Below are 21,979 nucleotides of genomic sequence, written 5' to 3' on the forward strand. Positions count from 1 at the left end.
TGGAGAGTAATTTTGGGGTTTTAAGAGTAAGAAATTATGCCACACTTGATGGTGTTTGTAGTTCAACCTGACCGGGTTTAAATTTCTTTTTTACTATGGACTTAATTTGTTGATATTCTAAAAATCTTTTCTTGTTGATCCCATATTGTGTAACTAGTCTGTCAAATGGAATAAATTCTGTTCCTTCTAATATATGTTCTAAGCATGTGATTCCTTTACAACTCTGGAAAGTTTATCATATTATTGTTTTGTAACACATCAGGGTTGTTTCAGATAGGTGTACATTTCCATGGGATTAATGAAGACTCCGTCAATTTTAGAAACTCCCACTATGCTGTCAGAGAAGAGCTAATGTTGACGCTTTTAACCCTTTAAGACATACCATAGAACCAAGTCTGCCAGAGCTTATATTATATTTTTACATGCTGTAGTGCCATTTTTGGGAGCATTTCAAGTTGATATACATCATTACAACCATTATAGCCCAAATTTTAATAATATGAATAAATAACAATAACATTAATTAATAACAGAAAAAAGTTGTAAATAAAGAGATTTTTGAAATTAAAAAAAATTTGAAAACTTTTCTTTTTGCATTGAATTTGTACAATTCCAGCTTAATGTTGCAATAATTGCAAGTACTAGAAGCTCTGATATACTATGATTGATTTTTGTTCATTAAATATTTTTTGGTGTTCTTCTCAGGCTTGAACAATATGATAAAACACTTGGGAGCAAATATACACATTATTAGACCAAAGCTGGAGGCCAGAATTGCAAAAATCTCCACAACTACAGTAAATTTCCCAGGGGAGCTGACATATGCTGGGATAAATGTGATCCAGACAGTACAGAATATCAACATACTGAAGGTGATAAACTTGCCTTCATTGAAATTATCAGGTAATTTGCGGGCTAAGACTGCTAAAACAAAGCAAAAGGCAGCAAGTATGCCTAAGTATCCAAGCACAGCCCAGAAGCCAGCAGCAGAGCCTAATGCACATTCCAATATGATTTTCTCCTTGTACGTGGTTAGATTTTTTATTGGAAAGGGAGGGCTCACTACTATCCAAACAGTACATATTAAAACTTGAAGAAAGGTGAAAGACACAACAGTCATTCTTTGCTGTGGAGGACCAAACCATTTCATCACATTACTACCTGGAATTGTCACTTTAAAAGCCATTAAGACCACTATAGTTTTCCCAAGTACACAGGAGATAGAGAGTACAAAGGTGATCCCAAATGCAGTGTGACGCAGCATGCAGGACCACTCAGATGGTGCTCCAATGAAAGTTAATGAACATAAGAAACACAGAGTCAGTGAGATGAGCAGCAGGAAGCTCAGCTCAGAGTTGTTGGCCCTGACAATTGGAGTTTTCCTGTGACAAAAGAATACAGCTGCAATTACGATGGTCAGACAGGCACCAAGAACTGAGAATGTAGCCAGGATAATTCCTAGGAGGTCTTGAAAGGAAAGATACTCTACAGGCTTAGGGATGCAAGTGTCTCTCTTTGCGTTAGGCCAGAATTCTTTTTGACAAGGTAAACAATCAGTCGAATCTGGATAAAAAACACATAAATACAAAATTTTCTTGATTTTCATATATACACAATGAAACATTTTAAATGCATGGCAATCATTTCTCTTTACCTGTGCTATTACTGATCTCCCCCTCAGGACATGCTGTACAGTCATAGCAGCAGATGGGTTTTCCTTTCTGCAACACTTTACGAGTTCCTGGAGGACAACTGTCCGTGCACACTGACACTGGCACCTGTCAAAGACATAAATGTTGGAGAATACATGTAAATATTTAATATGCAGCTGTAATCATTGTTTACTAAAGTTTGACTGCTTACTTTCATGCTACCCTCCATCCAGGTAATGTTTTTGTCGATCTGGAATTCCTGGCCCACGGGCCGTGATGCATCGTACAGCCCTACAGCCACTATCTCAGTCGCACCGTTTTCACTTTTCTGCCAGTTAGCCAGTTCATAAATAGCCACAGGATCCCCATTAGCATCAAATGACACTTCATAGCCATTTCGGGAAAAATTTACTTTCTTCAGCTCAATTAAAATCTGAAAAGACGAAATTAGGTATAATGGGAGGGGAAAGGAAAAAAAATAATTATGCAATATTTCAATAACAAATATTAATATTACATATCAACTCATATTGCAGTTGATGAAAGACACTGGCATCAACATATTTATTTCTTCTGACCTGTTTGGACTCTAACTTGGTTAACTTGTCACACTTTGCAGTGCCATTTATTTCCTTGCACACTGCATTATGGATGGCATGTGCTACTGCATACACGGCCTTGTACACCATGTTAGTAACTCTTAGCTGTGATTTGTCAGTGGACTGGTTTTGCAGATTCTGTATGTCTTCATTTCCATCACATACTTTCTTCTTTGCAGTGGCATCTAAAAATTACAAAAAGGGCAAACAATCACACGAGTGCTTCTGATTGGTTGAGGAAGAATAAAGTAGTTTATCATGGCCCTTTCTCAATTCTCAAGTACACGAGTCCGTACTCATGTTCTCTGCAAGTCCGGACTTGCCAAGAACACGAGAATGCAAGCACGGACTCGCGATTTGTACAGTTGGAACACCACACTTGATGATATCACGGGTCCGGAGTTTTTACTGCCGTCCCCTCTTAATTTAACTGTGATTAACCCTCTGGGGTCGATGAACGCGCCGGTGCGTCAAAATCACATGACCAATTTAAGACGACACAGCAACAAGATGCAGCGACCCAGAGTCTCCATTTCAATGTGGGTCTAAAGTGCGGACTTCAAACTATATACCAGTTTTTAAATGGCCACGTAAAACCAGAGTTGTGATAACAAATACACACTATTGTTTTTTCTAAACAAAACAGTGGTGTTTACAGCGGGAAGAAACAGTAAAAACTGTTTTCTACAGACAGCGCCTGCAATCACTCCCCGCTTGCAAGTGAAAAAAGAAACAACACCCATTTCCTATTGGTGTTAAATTGTGCCATATCAACCAATCAAAAGATGATATGGCAACATGTGGTATTTTGTTGTGTATGAAGAGGGGGAAGTTTTAGGAGTGACACTGGTGACAGAAAGCGGGCGAGCAAAGAGAGAGCGTGTTTTCATATGTGAGACATTAGTGACGTTGAGTGTGTTTGGAGGCTATATTTAGTGTGTAGTGTAGTCACTGTTTTGTGTGTTAGTTATACTAGTCAATGTCACATTTGCTCCAGAAAAAGCCACCAAAGGCAGATTCCAGTGTAAACGCTATCCCCACATGGAAAACAGGACTGGTAGAACTACTGTTGTCAGAACTGCAGGGTTTAGGCCTGTGGTGTTCTCCTATAATAATAATAATAATAATAATGGATTGGATTTATATAGCGCTTTTCAAGGCACCCAAAGCGCTTTACAATGCCACTATTCATTCACTCTCGCATTCACACAGTGGTGGAGGCAAGCTACGGTTGTAGCCACAGCTGCCCTGGGGCAGACTGACAGAAGCGAGGCTGCCATATTGCGCCATCGCGCCATAGCCACTTTACCCTACCGCCTACTGGTGTTGGCCCTCTGGCCAACACCAGTAGGCGGTTGAAATTTTTTTCTGAGTTTAGATCAATTGTGCTAATATAGTATGCCAAAATGAAAAATTAACTCCATTTTCAGATATTTGAGGTTGTGCTGAAAATAATGAAAGCAAACAAGGCAAGACAAACAGTTTTTAAAGGTAAGATATAGATGTAAAATCAAAAGTAGACAAAAACGGCCAATTACACCCTGGACCCCAGAGGGTTAATATGTTATGAAGCTTAACACTAATCTCAGCTAAACCGATTTACTCAGGAACAAATAAAACACTGAAATAAACCAAACATTAACATTTCGAAGTTATCTAAGAGATTTATATATCATATTTAACCTGAGTAGCGAAACACCGCGGGGGGGTCAAAACGATGTGCCAGGAGTCCATTGTTCTTGCCAACTCTAGTGATCCTCGACCTCCCGGTCTGCTATGGAGCTGGTGGGTAACAGGCATCTCTGAAAACGTCGGAGCACGTTTGGAAATATTTGATATCTTGATAAGTCGAGCAGATATTCGAAGCTTACACAGCTACATTCTCTCTTGAAAATAAATTAAAAGTTTGTTTTGTGACCCAGAAAGAGTAATATTTAAACGTTTTTAGCCACGCTCTGCCATTGCTGCGTTTGGGTTTTCAGTGAAATGCATTCTGGGATATTTAGCTATACCAAGTACACACAAGTCACCACCAATGCATGCTCAATAAAAAAGGCGGAGCGAGAACACATCCGCAATCACAATCTTGGCTTGATGCGTACGTTGAATTGGAACAGTATTTGGTCTCCCACTGGTAACGTATCATGACTACACGAGAACGCCTCATGACTACTTTATTCAAAAAGCTCTATATCATCATGGAGGTATCTGGTGATGAATCAAACTACACATGACCAATGTAAGATGACACAGCAACAAGCTGCTATGTCAACCCTGAGCCTCCAATTTTTGTTTTAAAAGTGTGAACTTCAAAGTATGTACCAGTTTTTAAATTGTGTTGATAGGCCACGTAAAACCAGAGTTACGATAACAAATACACACAATGTTTTTTTTTTCCTGAATATTGTTGTTATGTTTACTGCAGAAAAAAAAACGGTGTTTTCTAAGGAAAGCGCTTGGAAGCAGACTCTTCTTGTGATCAAAAAAAGAAAAAAGAAAAGAAAAAAAAACACCTCTTTCCTGTTGGTGGAAAAATGTGCCATGTCGACCACTCAGAAGATGATATGGCAAAATGGCTTTGGTTGTTTAGGAAGAGGGGGAAAACGGCAGCGAGAAAGCGAGAGGCAGCAAGTTTTGAGATGCAAGACATTAGCATGTTAGGAGTGTGTAGTAAGTGTGTCGTGCAGTCAAACATTTTGTTTTGTGTGTCAGAACAATGAGGCAACTGCTAAATGTTGCAGTTGCTGCCAAAATGCCACCAAAGGCAGCTTGCAATGTAAACGCTGGTCGAAGACACGAGGGGTGATACACCTCCTGCTTTCAGGCCTGCAGATATCAGGCTTGTGATGTTCTCCTTTATGTTAGAGTGGACAGAAAAAATTTTTAGGAGTAGCAAAAATAATTTGCACGTTATCTTATTTAATGCAGAACACCTGATTGTTCTGTAAGTACTTTGAATTGGTTATTTAAAAACTAGGAGTCGGAATTTGCCTCTATGTCCTTGTCTTGTCTTGTGTGCATTACTTTCCCTGGAATAGCCTCCCACTGTCGTTCTCTAAAACCTAAAAGAGAATTATGGATTTGATCAGCTGGTCTCTGAATGCTATTGACACCCTTTTCTCAACGAGAAATCTGGGCTCGGGAGAGCCTGAGTGCCCTGGAGCGACTTTCCCTGCCGGATACACGATGGACATGTGCCTGGCGGGACTGTCGATCGAGGACGCTGAAGATATCTATCTATTCGGAACCATGATAACAGGGTTCATGCTGATCGGAGTTGGCTTAGCCCTGGTTTATCGGAGAAATAAGAGAGCGGAACCGGCTGTTCAAACCCCCCCAAGGCTGCCCGCTGGAATCGAAATGGAACGAGGCGCAACCTCTCACAACGAACGTAATATGGTCAACACCTTGGAGACGCTTGCAGCTGCTGTGAAGGCTCAAAACAACACCATTGAGCGTATGAGGGGAAACATCAGAGAGAGGCCTGCTCAAAATGAGACCCTTGAGCGACAGTTGGAAAACATCGCGGAACGGATCACTGCAGTTGTGAGGTCTCAGAATCAAAAGAACGATAACACCATGGAACAGAAGTTTGATACCATCATGGGGAGGCTCGTGACTCTCCAACGGGAGATCGAGAGGCCAGTGTCGGAGTGTTAAAGAGCAGCCTGAAAAATTCTCCTGGGCTGCTTGCATGGAAATTAACAAAACCAACATAAACATTGCGGATCCCCATCACGGCACCAGCTGCAGGCCCAAGGCTGGAGCCAAACAATCACTCCCTGATAACGACTGTGTTACGGCTATTCTTCCCATCCCATGCAAGGACACCTGGATTGGCTGGAGGACTGTTTACTTAGCCTGATAGGCCGAAGGACACTGTCTCAGCTAAACTATGGACACGCACACACACACACTTACACTGATAAGCACTCACTCATTCCCCCTCCCTTTCCAACGCCTTCGATGCTTGTGCCCTACCGGGGAAGATAGCAGTCAACTGGACCAGCACAGATGCTGCAGGACCGGATGCGCTGTCTACACTGGCTCTCTCTTACCCTTTACCCGCCCCTGTTGCTTGTCTTGTGTTTCTATGGTGTATTGATAGTCATGTGCTTTTGTGCTGAGGTGTTTTTTCTGTTATCAAACTGTTCTCCCACTAGGAGCTCAGTCTGAGTGGAGGTTTTTTTTCTCCTCCTCTTACCTCATGTAGTGTATTTTCGTTGTTTTTTCCTATCAGCCTACCTTTCTGACATGTCTGCCAAATGTGATGTTTGTGTAAAGTTGGTCAGAAGGTTCCTTTGTAAGTGCGCATGCGCCATTAGCGTGCTGCCTGCTGTAACCCTAATTTCCCTCGGGATGAATAAAGTATTCTGATTCTGATTCTGATTAACGTGTTAATTGCGATTAATTAATTTGAAAAAAACAACAACGTACTAAAAAAATTACACATTTAATTGCAGTTTGCATTCCAGGCAAAAGCTAACTTTTGTCAATGCACAATTTCCTGGTATATCGATTACACTGATGCACACATCAGAGCTACAAAGAATCAGAAGAAAGTGCATTGCTAGGAATGATCCTAGCAATGGATGGATGAAAGGCAAATTTAATTTCAAAAGACTACCCAACTGAAGGCTTGATGACAGTGTGGTTTTGTGCAAACTGTGAAAAAGGAGTTTGAATAGATTCCTTAATATACATCAGAGTTAAAGGGAATATAGTTTCGGATTTCTTGTAATATTACATTATGGCGGTTAATGGGTATACAAAATAGGAAATAGGCCTGGAATGGGAACAAAGAATTGAGGTGCAGGGCAGGAGGACAATCAACACCCACCCCCAGGGCAGGAAGCAAAAGCTACTGAGGGTGAGGGGCAGACAAAGGGCAAATGGACACTACCTTAAAAGGAGATGGGGGTCAGGGCGTCAACACCTCTGGCAACTGTACCACTTTTTTTTCTATTGTGGGCGTGTTTACTGTAGGGGGAAGGAGACCAGAGGTTATAACTGTAACTGCTGTGTTACTCTTTAGATCACCCTTCAGAATAGGACTGCATAGGATGCAGTGTGCTGATCTCCAGATGCATCTGTAAGAATAATGGGTAATAAAAGGATTGTGTAAAACATGGAAACGTGATCACTACCAGGACCAAAAGAATCGCAGAGACTGGCGTTGTCTCAACACATAACACCGAAGCACTTCATGTTACCATCTAAATGCAAAACATGTTGCTAGCAGTCTGAGTACCAACAAAAGGTGATGGCAGCCCATACTTGATGAAATGACTAACTTAAGGACCAAAATTAGTAAGACAACATTGGACAAACTTACAAATTCTCTCGCAAAATTGATTGCTCTGGACTGTAAACCACTATCAGTGGTAAAAGATAGGGGGTTAGAAAATGTACTACACTTAGCGTCAGGTGATCCAACTTCCAACTGCTCTGCCAAAAGACTATTTCAAGTAAAATTCAACAGCTTTATGATACTGAAAAGAAAGAAAAATTAGACACCTTAAGGACAGCCCTGCTAATATGGAGGAACTACACCAGGAGCAAACAAGACTTTGGTTACAGCCAAACAAAAGCACAAGCTAGTCGTTTTAACTCCAAAAGCTGGCGACTGTCCTTGAGCCATGCAAGTAAATCAAACTATTTTTTAACTTTTTGTTACTGTTTCTTCAAAAAGCTCTATCCGTTCTTTAAGTCTGACGTTATTAGCCTTGTCTGGGCCCAAACTCCGCTGCATGTCCATAAGCCAAATGATCACTGCAGCATCACCGAGAGCTAAAAACTGTCTAAATTCTTTCATCTGTAATAAAAAGATCAGTGTGGCTGCTCTACCAGGTGTAGCAATTAAGTTAAACATCCAGGCATCCATGAAAACGGAATTTATTAAACTTAATGGAGTTAGAAGTTAGCAAGGAGTTAGCTCGCTAGCTTCCATCTAAATATAATATAGCCTGTCCTGACTGAGAGATTTCTGAAACAAATTAAGATGTACAGCTCTGCTATCACTTCTGACATAAATGAAGACAGAAAAGTAAACTGCAGTGGCATTTGTAGGGTTACTTTAGTTTGGCTAGCTGATATATAACTGATATATAATAATGAGCTAAGTGATCGCTAGCGACACAGCTATGTTAGCATAATATAAACAGTGAAGGTGGAGGATGAAAGCTAACTTCTTTCCACTCGATAAAGGTTGCCGTGAGGATTCTCAATGGTTAGAGACAAATGCAGTCGCATGGCAGGATGCTGTAAACGGACCAAACTTAAGTCAAGAGAACAACTGAGATAATTCATCCACAATCCGAGGTTAGTCATTAATATACTGCTGCATGGGCTGGGCTGTAGTTGCATTGTAAAGTTTTAAAAACTGAGCTTTAGCGTTAATAAAAACCGAGAGAGGGCGACAGTGATCACTGACTGTTTTTAGGGGCTTTTTGAGAATAAATAGAACTAGATACAAAGCATTAAAATGTTAAAAACACAAAAGCAGGGTAGTTTGGGCCTGGAAGCAGGATTCATCACGTCATCACTTAAAGACCGGATATTTGACAGTTATTGTGTAGATTAATATTTACTTTCTTGAACTGTCTACTACAGGTGTGTGACTGAGCTTCTTGGAGGTGAGACATATGTCTCATGTTCAGGGGTTTATCTGTTTTCTGCCACCTGCATCACACCATGGAGGTCTTCGATGATGACTCAAACTACATGGTGAAATTTAAAACCACCTTCACAACGTGTAGCTACCCTCAACCATCTGTGGCCCAAGATAGCTACTGTGCTTGGCCACACTTTAAGGATTTAAAGTGTCTTGCAAGGAGGAGAGCGAGAAGAGTTTTGGACCAGCCTTGAGGCCCTGCTGCAGGAACAGTGTAAAGATAAAAGCCTCAGCATAACCTCAGATGCAAAATGTACTCTCGTCAGAAAAGAGGTCTTGGGACCACTGAGCAACAGACCAGTTCTTTTTTTTCTTTAGCCCAGGTAAGACGCTTCTGACATCTGTTGTTCAGGAGCAGCTTGACAAGAGGAATACGACATTTGAAGCCCATGTCCAGGCTCTTGATGCACTAACTCTTACTAACTAACTAACACTTTTGAATGGCCTTTTTCCTAACTATCCTCTCCAGGCTGTGGTCATCCATGCTGCACCATTTTCTTCCATGCTTTTCCCTTACACATAACTTTCTATTAATGTGTTTTGATACAGCTCTTTGGGAACATTCAAGTTCTTTTGTAATGACTTTTTGAGGCTTTCCCCTCCTTATGAAGGGTGTGGATGATGATTTTCTGCACAACTGTAGGTCAGCAGTCTTCCCCATAAATGGGATTCCTACTGAACCAGACTGAGAGATAAAGGCTCAGGAACCATTTGCAGCTGTTTTGAATTAATTAGCTGATTAGACATTAACACTTTGAGCCTACAATATTGAACCTTTTCACCATATCCTAATTTTCTGAGCTTTTGAATTTTGGGTTTTCATAAGGTGTAAGTCATAATAATCAAACTTAAAACAAATAAAGGTGTGAAATTTTTCACTTTGCATGCAGTAAGTCTAATCTTATATTACGTTCACCTTTTAAGTTGAATTACTGAAATAGATGAACTTTTTCATGATATTCAAATTTTTCAAGTTACACCTGTATTTTCTCCTCACACTTGGTCATGATTAATAACTTTTCAATTAAAATAGGTCAACCAATGAAGCTACATCCGACATCAGCAGTTGATCAGATAATTTAAACCAAGAAAAATGTCTTACTTTTGGTCAGTGTGCAGTTAAATGCATCCTCCCAGAACTCAGTAAGTATTTGAGAAGAAGCCACTTGTGAGGGGGACAGCTTCAGCAGGAAGTCTCTGAGGCCTGGGATTATAGACTTCGGAATCCCAAATCCAATGGCCCCAGCACAGAAACTGAACCTCGTTAATTCTGGGTTGGTTACCCATGATTCACTGCCTATCCACTGGCGGGGTGGGGAAGGCTCATGTGATGTGAGCTCCTTCAACAGGATCTTCATGTCTCCAAAAGATGCAAATGCCACAACAACTACAGCTTTAGACCTGGAGAGACAATGTAATGCATTAGAAAAATGTTTTTTAAATGTCTTCACATGATCAAACATTTATTTTACAAATAATTAAACAAGTCAATGCACAATAATTATCTCTGATGAGGAAACCTGCGGATAACATCTGCCACTCTCTGAATTCTGCTCTGTGGGTCTGTCCGATAGAAAGATACAGAGTATTCCACACAGATCCCCTCTTTATGTGCTGCTTTTAGAAATGAAGCCATGCCATTATTTCCATAATCCGAATCTGACCGAACAGCACCTATCCAAGTCCAGCCAAAGTGTTTCACTAGCTTGGCTAGTGCTTCAGCTTGAATCTGATCACTGGGGACTGTTCTGAAAAAACTTGGGTACTGCTGCTTGTCAGACAAGCATGCACATGTCGAAAAGTGGCTCACCTAAACCAAAAGAAATAAAACAGTGTAGCTCAGAAAATACCGCAAACACAAATATCACATAGCATATTTTAAATACGAAAATTGACAGAAATTGGAAATTGGCATTTACCTGGGGAATGTTAAAAGAACTGATGACTTGGGACAAACTGATGGATGTCGTAGACCCCGAGCCACCAACAACAGCCATCACCATACCAGAATGTGAGCAATTGTTATCCGTGGAAAACACAGGGTCGAAGCTATTTAGAAACTGAAATGCCATATGCACTGCTACAGGCACTGATGCACATGAGTCATAGATCTGATACCCGAGCCTGATTCCGGGCAGCAGCTCTGTGCTGTTGTTAATCTCTTCTATGGCAAAAACCATTGTACGCGATGATTGCAGTTCACTGGTGATAATACTGCAAATAGTTGTGTCACTGTTATAATATACACTGTAGATTTAGTTTAAGTTAAATGTTAAAAAATAAAATAAAGAAAAAATCAACAACAGGATAATTTAAACAAATTAAAGTCTTTTCATTTCCTTTTAAATATAATTCCTTTCCTGTGTTTCCTTTATAAAACTGTTATTTAACATATTGTATAATTTGTTTTTTAAAATACAACATTTTTTTATAAAGAATAAAAGACCATTGTTTACATTTTTTAACACTATACTGAATCAATGTAGTTCCGTAGATCATAACACACATGAAAACATTTCTCTCCTCATACAGTCCAACATGTTTTTACTTCTTCTTCTTCCCATTACTGAACTTCTTACTTACTAACCTTCCTTTGCATTTTACAGGCTCAGGCATGCTGGTGTAGTCACTGTAAACTGTGTTCATGTAGACGTGAAGGGAAAAATCACCACCAATAACAAAGTCCCCATCCTTTGAAAATGCTGGTAGACGAGTGCTTCCCTGCAGCTTGCAGTTCAGAGAGGATGCCGTCGTACCATCTTGAGCTCCTATATGCCTAGTCATTTGTCTCATACCATCTAGACACACTGCAAAGGCAACAGCTGAGTTGAGGTGAAACAAACAAACAGGCAATACCAAACCAATTACAAGAGCTGCAATCTCCATTTCCATCTAAAATTGTCTGTATATGGGCACACATTGTTTCCATTGGTTTATATAGGTCTTCAAACAAAGGGGTTTTGTCATCTTCTCACCTTCTTGAGAATATGTGGTCATGGATTAACCCTTACATGGTGTTGAATTTCTAAGTCTTCACAGTATGGTTTTGATTGGGCCCAAGATTTCCCTCACAATAATTGGCAACAGCAAATGATACAATACAGCTTTATTTAATTTAGATTGGAACATCAACAGATTTTTAATCCTTAAGTAATGTTTCATAGAGTAGAAAGAGTGTATATTTTTGTTTTTGCACCAATTTGGGGGGGAGAAAAACATATATTATCACACACAATCTTATGCTGGTATACCTAAGACAGAAAAATATCATAGTATTAATAATTTAAATCTATTTTTTGGAAAGTGTAAATTGCAAGAAAATTCTGGAATTGTCGGGATTTATTATATGACTGTACTACATAACCATTACTACTACTAACATTGTCTTTACTCTGTAACTACTATCTGTAGTAATACAAAGGAATTAAAAAAGGGTAAATGGCCTTTATTTGTATAGCGCTTTACTAGTCCCTAAGGACCCCAAAGCGCTTGACACTTCCAGTCATCCACCAATTCACACACTGGTGATGGCAAGCTACATTGTAGCCACCCTGGGGCGCACTGACAGAGGCGAAGCTGCCGGACACTGGCGCCACCGGGCCCTCTGACCACCACCAGTAGGCAACGGGTGTGTCTTGCCCAAGGACACAACAAGCAAGACTGTCCAAGCCAGTGCTCGAACTGGCAACCTTCCGTTTACAAGGCGAACTCCCAACTCTTGAGCCACGATCGCCCCTAAACAAGTTAAAATTTTGAGCACAAAAGTCATTCATTAGTCTGCATTCAAAGCATTGGGAGGAAATGTTGCATATTTGGGATTTTTATGTGTTTCTTAACCTCACTAAAATAGTAGCTCAGGTGCTTCTCTGTTCTCACGACATTCCACTCCATCTTTGATAGCTGTTTTAATCTTAGTTAGCTCATAATAAACGGATTTCACTTTAGTTAATGTTGCATTTTTTTTTCTTTTTTCTTTTGCCTGTCCCGTTTGGCTCTTTTGCCATCAGAATTGTTGTCTAAAGGCAAAGAAAGATGCCCAACGGATTTACTTTACCAAATTGACCATCCCAGCCTTGCCGTAATGGTCCATTTGATTCACCTTTTATTGTTCATTTTATTTTCATTTACTGAATACGGGACAGACTTGACTGGGGGAAAGAAGGGGAGAAAGAAAGAGGGAAAGAGAAACAGCTGAGAAGAGGGACGGGTTCCTTCATGTAATGATCTGCTAGAGGGTGTGGGGGGGGGCACAGCCCCGTCCTCCAGGGCATGAAGCAGGTATGGAGGAGATCAAAACTCCAGACATCCAGAGGCCCCCAGAACACAAGAGACCAAGGAAGACCAACAGAGGGGCAGCCGCGCCACTGTCCCAGAAAGAGCTGAGGAGAGTCCCAGATGAGGGCTCACTCAGCAGCCGCGGAGCAGAAGCCAGGGGGAGTTGCAGTGACGCGCCCGTGAGCTCCGCCGGCAGCCAGCCGTGCCTGAGTGACCGAGCCCCAGGCCGAGAGGCCGGGGGCACCCCACCTCCGAAGTGGCCCGGGCGAGCCCCAGGCTCCAGGCCCCGATAAGTGGCCGCCAAGGAGTGAGCCGGTGTGTACCTGGACGCCCATCCCCGGACACAAAGAACCACCAACGCACCGATGTCTGAGGGAGTCCGCCACTGGCAGGGAAGTGGTGGTGGGTGGAGATAGGCCTCCAAACCTTGGAGGGCCTAAGATGTCCCCAGAGAGGTGGCGCCTGACACCCAACCTGACATATAGACACAGAAATACAGGCACACACATAAACAAACATCCATTCCCACCCTCATGCTCTCATATGCACTTACTCCACACTCAACCAACGTGGAGACAGACATAAAGAGACGCTGTACACACGATTACACTCCCCAAGCGTACTCTACACACCGGGTCTAGGTACCCTTGCCCCTGGAGGGGGAAACTGCACCCAGACCCAGGTGGTGTTACCCTTTTCCCTGCGGTGGGGGGAGGCAGACCGCCCTGACTCCGCAGCAGCAGGAAGGCCCCACACTCCAGACCGCAGTCGGACGGCCAACTCCTCCTCCTAGCCCCCCCACTCCAGCAGGTCGCAGAGAACGGGGGTGAGAGAAGATTCCAAACCTCCCTCCACCCGCTCATTGTAGTGTTGATGCATGTGTGTTCTAAGGTGCATTTAAAACCCAGGAGGGCATGGAGCTACCTGCCAGAGAGCAGCAGGTAAGCGCATGGTCCCTCCTGCTAGCCCTCAATGTCTACGTGTATTTAACATTGAGAGGTGGGCAACGACGCCAGGGGTGGGGTGTACACCCTGATGGTACTTTGGATTCCGTGTATCGTGCCCACCCCCAAGATCCTATATGTATGTGTAATGAGAGTGTGAGTAATGTGAATGTCTAAGTTGTGGGATAAAATTGAGGCAGAGGCAGCCAGAAGGGGACAGGGGGGGTGGCCTCCTCTGCACCCTGGTGACATACCCCTACTCCAAGGTCCTGCATGTGTGGGTGGTTGTGGTGGAGCGGGAAGAGGGAGGCAGCTGGAGATGGGGAGGGAAGGAAGGGAGGGGCAAGTGACCCCTCCCTGGGGCCAGCACCCCCGCTGACCCCAGTAGGCACCCCCATACTCCGCGACCCGCCAGGGAAAGGGGGCCCAGGCCCATCCAGACCGGGGCCCAGCGCAGCAGCGCCTCCCGGCCCCACAGAGTCCGGGACAGTCCACCCAACCCCACCACAGAGAAAACTGCACCCACCCCACCATCCACTCATCTTCCAGACTACATAAGACAATAAACACCCAGGCTGAGATCTTCTTCCACCTCTCCTGTATCTCCCCCTCCTGCAGAGAGAGCCCCTGAGGAGAGGAAAGCTCCTGCAAGATGTGACAATCTTCCCCACCAGTTGAAGAGCCTCCCAGGTGGCTCGATGCACCGGCGGCACTCCGCTCCAGGGCTGGGCCCCCATGCACCCACCCACCCACAACCCCGGCAACACACCAACCAGGACCCAAGCCCCCGAGGCCCGGCCCGGGCCCCAGCCCAGAGACGGAGCGCCCCCAGAACCTCACGCCCATCCCGGACCCACCCAGGGGCAGCCAGGCTACCAGGTCAGTAACCCACGTCCGTCAGCACAGACCCTCCCCTAGCCCCGCTGCACGCAGCCGCGAGGAAACAGTCATCTGAGAGCCAACAGAGCCCCTAACCGGACGTGACCGCTACCCCGGGTTGAGCCCCCCAAGGAAGATGCCTCCGGGGAACCCCCCGACGCCCTAAGCCTGTCCCTACCCCCACACCAATCACAACAGTGAAGGCGGGACCAAACTATGACCCCCCACCCCCACTAGGTGATGGAGCTGATCAAAGGAGCCCAGAGCAATTGATCTGATGTGGTGGCAGAGGCTGTATCAAGACTAATGTAATCTAATAGATAATTTCTATATTGGTTAGAATTAAGATTATTTTTATTTTTCCAGTTCATGAGGACTGTTTTCTTGGCTATGCATAGGGCAGTGAAAACCATATGGGCGATATTCTTTTCTGAAGTGACATTATCTAAGCTGCCTAACAAACACACTAAGGGGGAAGTTGGAATGTTACATTTCAGACACTTTGATAAGTCTTCACATATCTCGCGCCAAAACTTCTGAACTGGTGGACAGAACCAAAGAGCGTGGATATAATTGTCCGGTGAATTGGTTTGGCAGTGTGAGCAGTTGTTGGTAGACGTAAAGCCCATCTTGAACATCCGATGACCTGTAAAGTGCACTCTATGTAATATTTTGTATTGAATTAATTGAAGACTGGGATTTCTAATTAGATGAAAGGTTTTTAAGCAAATCTGAGACCAGAAGTTTAGGTCTAAGTTAAGTGATAAATCCGCTTCCCATTTTGCAATAGGAAGTGATATTGATTCATCTGTTTTAGAAAGCATTCTGTATATTTTGGATAGTAATTTGGGGGTTTTAAGAGTAAGAAATTGAACCACACTTGGTGGTGTTTGTAGTTCAACTTGACCCGGTTTAAATTTCTTTTTTACTATGGATTTAATTTGTTGATATTCTAAAAATCTTTTCTTGTTGATCCCATATTGTGTAACTAGTCCGTCAAATGAAATAAATTCTGTTCCTTCTAGTATATGTTCTAAATATTTGATTCCTTTACCACTCCAATCTGAAAAGTTTATCATATTATTGTTTTGTAATATGTCAGGGTTGTTCCAGATAGGTGTACGTTTGCATGGGATTAATGAAGACGCCGTCAATTTTAGAAACTCCCACCATGCTGTCAGAGAAGAGCTGATGTTGATGCTTTTAAAGCATTCATGTCGTTGGATGTTTGAGCTGATAAATGGTAGGTCTGAGACCTCTAGATTATTGCAAAGTGCTTGTTCTACATCTAGCCAAGGTTCATCTAAGAGGGTATGTTTTAGCCATCCTGAGATAAACTGAAGCCTGTTGGCTAAGAAGTAGTGCTGAAAGTTAGGCAGTTCTAGTCCTCCTTTATCCTTGGTCTTTTGTAGTGTTTTTAAGCTTATACGTGGGGGTTTATTTTTCCAAAGGAATTTGGACATACATGAATCTAGAGATCTGAACCAATCTTGTGGCGGTTTAGTTGGGATCATTGAGAATAAATAATTTATTTTTGGTAAGACCATCATTTTTATAGCGGCAACCCTTCCCATGAGTGATATGGGTAGACATTTCCATCTAGCCAGATGCATTATTTTCTTACATTGTGGATGCTAGTCCTTGCACAAGTACCAGCAGACAGACACGTAAGGTAATAGCATTTCCATAGCACATTTGTAGTCATGATTACTAGTTGACCAAGTTATATTTTAAACATATGTTCATCCAGCACTTGGAGGACTTTGAGGAAACCCACTCAAGGTATTCTAGAGCAGTGGTCCCTAACCTTTTTTGTGCCACGCACCGGTTTATGTCCAACAATATTTTTAAGGTGTCGCCGATGAATAGCAAAATAAAACCAGCACTGGTGCCAAAATAAAGAAGATTTATTCATAACGCATATGAAAAGACCCAGGGAGACAGAGTTAACAATACAAAAAATACAAAAATAATTATCAAAACCCTGAAAGCCATAAATGTCACAACCGAGCCTCAAATCTTGCGCCCCGGTAACCAAATGACTCACGGACTGGCCCGGTGGCTGAGCACCGCTGTTCTAGAGTAATGTTTTAAAACACAACTAAACAGTGGGGAAGACTGAGATAAAGTGAGCTATATTTAAATGTGTGGTCCTCACGATAATTGAAAATGAGGCAGCATTACAATCAAAATGTGCAAACTAGGTTACTTACTTTTCTAGGTTATTTAGTTTAAATAATGCTTTCAGATCAATTGTATGCTCCATCAAATGCCATCTTATCATGGTGGATGGGGTTGAACACCTAAGAGTGTGCATCTGATGGCTGACCTTGCGTGAATGTGTGACGTAGGTTTTGATGCACTGTGGACTGGATGTTTATGGGGCATGGAATACCCAGGGGATAAGACTGACATTAGGTATGTAGCCCTGGCTATATAAATAGTTCATTTATTTTGATGGTTAAATACAAATGTTCACTGTGTTCAAGAATGTATATAAAGGCCTGTAAGGTATGTGATGTGTGTTAGTGGTGGGTAGATCGATCCAAAAATCGATTGTATCAATACCAAGTCAGCATCGGTATCGGATCGATACTAGCTTGATGAGATTGATTCTTTGCTTTAAGTTCTGCTCTTGTTTGCAATGCTGTGGTTTCGGCAAAGACGAAACAGCCAGGTCACCAGACTCGCCGCTCCTGTGTAAGGAGAGCAGGCACACTTTGCTACCCCTCCCACCTCTTGTGTTTAGATGTTGCACTGTCACATGACGTGACCTAGATGCTTTGGGGGTTGTTAAGTTGTTTACGTATTATTTATATTTTCACCAGTTGTTGTTTTTGTTTGAGAGGTGAAACTTAAAAGATGAATATCAGTTTGTACATGCTCCAGATAGCTTTTCTTCAAATTCTTTAATTCTCACTCACTTTTGCGCATGCGCAGGACTGAGACGTAAGCGTTTTCATCCATTTCAATGTGGAAGCACACCTCTGTGAAATAGACTGAAGCCGCTAGCTTAACCAAGGATGTTTGGTAAAAATGGTAAATGGCCTGTATTTGTATAGCGCTTTACTTAGTCCCTAAGGACCCCAAAGCACTTTACACTACATTCAGTCATCCACCAATTCACACACACACACACTGGTGATGGCAAGCTACATTGTAGCCACAGCTGCCCTGGGGCGCACTGACAGAGGCGAGGCTGCCGGACACTGGCACCACCAGGCCCTCTGACCACCACCAGTAGGAAACAGGTGAAGTGTCTTGCCCATGGACCAAGACTGTTGGAGCTCGAACCGGCAATCTTCCAATTACAAGACAAACTGTCCTGCTCTCTTCTTATGTATTAAGCTAATGCTAATATTGCTAAGACTGAATGTAATAGCATGTGAACTGGCATTTAGCTGAGTTATCTGATTCGGTAGGAGGACACGGACATCTTGCTGGCGTGCCAGAGAGGTCTCTTCTGCTTATGTGTTAACGTGGGAACACGTAGATACAGCACCTGTGAGTGCTGCTGCTGCCGTGCCCTGCTGGTGGCCTTGACCCAGTTTCCCCAACTATCCCCTTGAACTCCCTGGAGGCGGGAGTACTGTTGTGTATACATGCTTTTTATTTTACTGCTTGGCAACAAGTGAAGCGGCCATGTTGTTTTAGATCCCAATACACCCGAGCCACGACTCAGGTCAGCAACAAAGTGTTTGTTAACAGAGAAACACTGTTGCACTTAAGGTGTGTGTGTGTTGGTGAGAGTGTATGTAGGTCCACAATATTGTTTAATTACTTGGTTTCAGTTGATGTTAAATACTTTATTATTGCTCAACAAACTTTGTTATTTTTACTTATTTTTCTTTTGTGTTTTGGAACTAATCAGCAGTGTTGGGGAGTAACGGAATACATGTACCGCCGTTATGTATTTAAAATACAAAATATGAGTAACTGTATTCTGTTACAGTTACCGTTTAAAAAGGTGATATTCAAAATACAGTTACTTTGCTGAAATAAAGGGATTACACTGCGGTATTTTCCTATTTCATGTGTTCGGCTATGCCCTCACCATTTTTGGTTTCCACGCCCCAAACAAAACACGCGTTAAGAGTCTCTAATACCTGTGTCTCAATCTCGCAGCCCATGTCACCCCTACTTGCGGCCGCATATAGACATGAAGAAACATTTTTAAAAATTATTCACAAAAATGATTTAATATGAAGGCAATAGGCAGAGTGTTACAGGCATAGCCCTAAAGAATGTAGCTTCATAGGCAGTGTAGTCCGTTTTGTGAGCACGAGGGAGGGAGAAAAAGGAGAGTCGAAAAGTACGAGTTGTCACCGACCAGAAACGGGAGCTGGAAGAATGCAAATATAATAATAACCACTGCAGCCAAAAAGAGTGCCTGACGAGCCCAGTTGTAAGTAAGCTATTAAGACTCGGCTGTAAGTTCTGTTGAAACAACCTTTCAACGCCTCACTCTGTCTCTCGCTAGCAAAGTTGACCCAGACAACAAAGTAAAGCTAGTTTTTGGCTACGAGCCCCACACGGAACCCGACTTATTAGCCAGAGGTCTCTTTACTACGGTTCAGAGCCGCGGACCTGTTTTATATACGTGTGAAATAGTTTTCTATACAAGATCGCTGCAAAAAGTGCAGCCTTACCTAATGTCCACACTACTGTTACTAATTTTATATTAAGATTTAAACATCTAGTTGGTATTGGTATGGCGAGTAACCTTCAGTAAAAGTAATAATTCACACAGCAATAGTACATTCATGTAGTTGTAAAAAGCATGATAATATAATAGGTAATCCAAAGTATTGAGAATACGTTACTTTCATTGAGTAACGTAACGGAATACGTTATAAAATTGATTTTGGGGCATGTATTCTGTAATCTGTAGTGGAATACATTTTAAAAGTAACCTTCCCAACATTGCTAATGAGTCACTAAAGTGGACTGCTTGCGTGTGGTTTATTGTAATTAGGGATGGGTATCGTTTAGGTTTTATCCGATACCGGTGCCAAATCGGTACTTTTGAAACGGTGCCGGTGCTTAAACGGTGCTCAAACCGGTGCTTAAAGAATGGAGAACACAAAATTGGTCCAAAAACCTCTCATGTTCAGCTGGTTTTTTGTAAAAAGATAACAATGTTAGCCTTTTCTGCAGCTATGGGTCATATATGGCATCACTCTTGGCTGGAAGCAGTGCTTAAACAATGGAAAAAACACAAACTTTGTCCAAAAACCTCTCATGTTTAGCTGTTTTCCACTTTTTCTTTGGTCATTTTAGCCTTTTTGGCCAGGGTGAAGGGAGCATCTGCCATCAAACAAGAAGACAGCCGCATGTAGCTATGATGATGTTTGCTAGTTCACCTTACATGCATTAATGTAATAACGTGGTTAGCCTACTCAACGTAAATTACACACGAACAACAACATTAAGCTACTCACGCAGAGAAGAACGGCTGCTGCTGCCATCATCATCCGTCATCATTTCTGCTACACTGGCAGGGCTAGGGGCCAGGACTCTCCTCTTCGGGTTTTTGGGGGATATTGCTCCGGGTCCGATAACAGGCAACCCACCTGCAGTAGATGTGCACGGTGTGAGGTCTCGCAGCAAGCTATCAAATACGGCGCATTTCTCGGCTTTTAAAAAAAAACAAAAAAAACCCACTATGCGTCGCCAGGTGTTTCATCGGATTTGAGGAGTTACCTCCTTTGACAGTATCACAGTATCAGCTTAAACCATTGTTGCAGGCTGCTGAGTTTGCATATTTTGCTGTGAAGTACAGCCAGACTTTTGACCGCTTTGCCTTGGACATTTTTAATCTGTAGCTCTGCTCTAAAAGAACGTACGTACCTGGACCCGCCTACTATCCTCGGAAACGTAAAATGATTGGCTAGAATCTAAAGTGTATCACAGCTCAGGAAAAAAAAAGCACCGAAATAAAGCACCGAAATGTGCGCTGCTTTTCGGTCTGGTTACTACCGTTTATGTCAGAACCGGTACCCATCCCTAATTGTAATATAGTCTATTTTAATGCACATTTCATATTACAAGCAAAAAACGGAGTATCAGTAGTAAGTGACAACAGGAACTCAGGGCCCCTCTCAATAGAATGTGGGACGGGTTTTACACTATTATGAAGGCACTGCTAGGATACTCCCATGCTAAACCTTTCTAGTTTGTTCTTTGCTGTTTCTATTTATCCTTATTATACAGAACTTACCACAGGTGTTTCCAGGTTATAGTCACACATTTTTTTAAGCTTTAATAGGTTAACAATATGCTATTAATTAGAAACAGATAGTTTTGCATTTACAATTAGGCCATCCGGAGCGCAGAATGGACAAACTTTGTACAAACTGCGCAAAATGTGTTGACAATCACAATTCAGGGATTTGAGTCATTCTGTGCTCCAGATGAAAATATTAATCACGTTAATCGTGGTGATGACAGATTAATGCGCGTTACTGCGTTAATGTTGACAGCCCCACTATTTTCTCAATACAAATATTCTAATCATAAATCAACCATAAATAGCTCATAAGTAGCTATACAGTCTGAATGATGATCTAACTCACAGTTTTCAAATGACATATTCATGAGCAAAAAAGAAGATTCTGTGTCACAATAAACACACTCTGAATGCAAAATGAGATGTATTAATGCAAAAAAAATTTTTAAATCAAGGATTAAAATACAAACAAACATCCTTCTAAAATCTATTTAACTTTACAATATTACAATTTTAGAATTGTTTAATGGTTTGATGATTTTTAGAAAGTCTACTCAACTTAAAAATAAAGAAAAGGAGGACAGATCTTCAGAAGGTCCATCACTCATTGAGATCTAAATGGGGTTTGAGGCGCCTGAAAAGAAATCTCAAAACTGCACTGTAGGTACCAACAATGCAGTTCACATCTGGTTTTGAACTGAAGAAGCTTCTTGGATGAGAGTTGAAAC

The 21,979-nt window shown here is 42.2% G+C and overlaps 1 protein-coding gene across 1 annotated transcript; it reads right to left on the bottom strand.

The window, feature by feature from the left end:
* Positions 1 to 658: 658 nt before the first annotated feature.
* Positions 659 to 11,104, bottom strand: LOC146694211 (extracellular calcium-sensing receptor-like). The gene is made up of 7 exons (XM_085478713.1): positions 10,844 to 11,104; positions 10,445 to 10,734; positions 10,027 to 10,325; positions 2,231 to 2,436; positions 1,864 to 2,085; positions 1,655 to 1,778; positions 659 to 1,563 (listed from the first exon to the last, which is right to left on the bottom strand). The coding sequence occupies exons 1-7, from the start codon at positions 11,102 to 11,104 to the stop codon at positions 659 to 661; spliced, it is 2,307 nt and encodes a 768-aa protein (XP_085334839.1).
* Between the last annotated feature and the right edge of the window lie 10,875 nt (positions 11,105 to 21,979).

The sequence above is a fragment of the Copadichromis virginalis genome, linkage group LG14 (genome assembly GCF_057382275.1).
Source record: "Copadichromis virginalis isolate Kocher_CV1m ecotype Utaka linkage group LG14, C_Virginalis_male_GT1.1, whole genome shotgun sequence".
NCBI lineage: Eukaryota > Metazoa > Chordata > Actinopteri > Cichliformes > Cichlidae > Copadichromis > Copadichromis virginalis.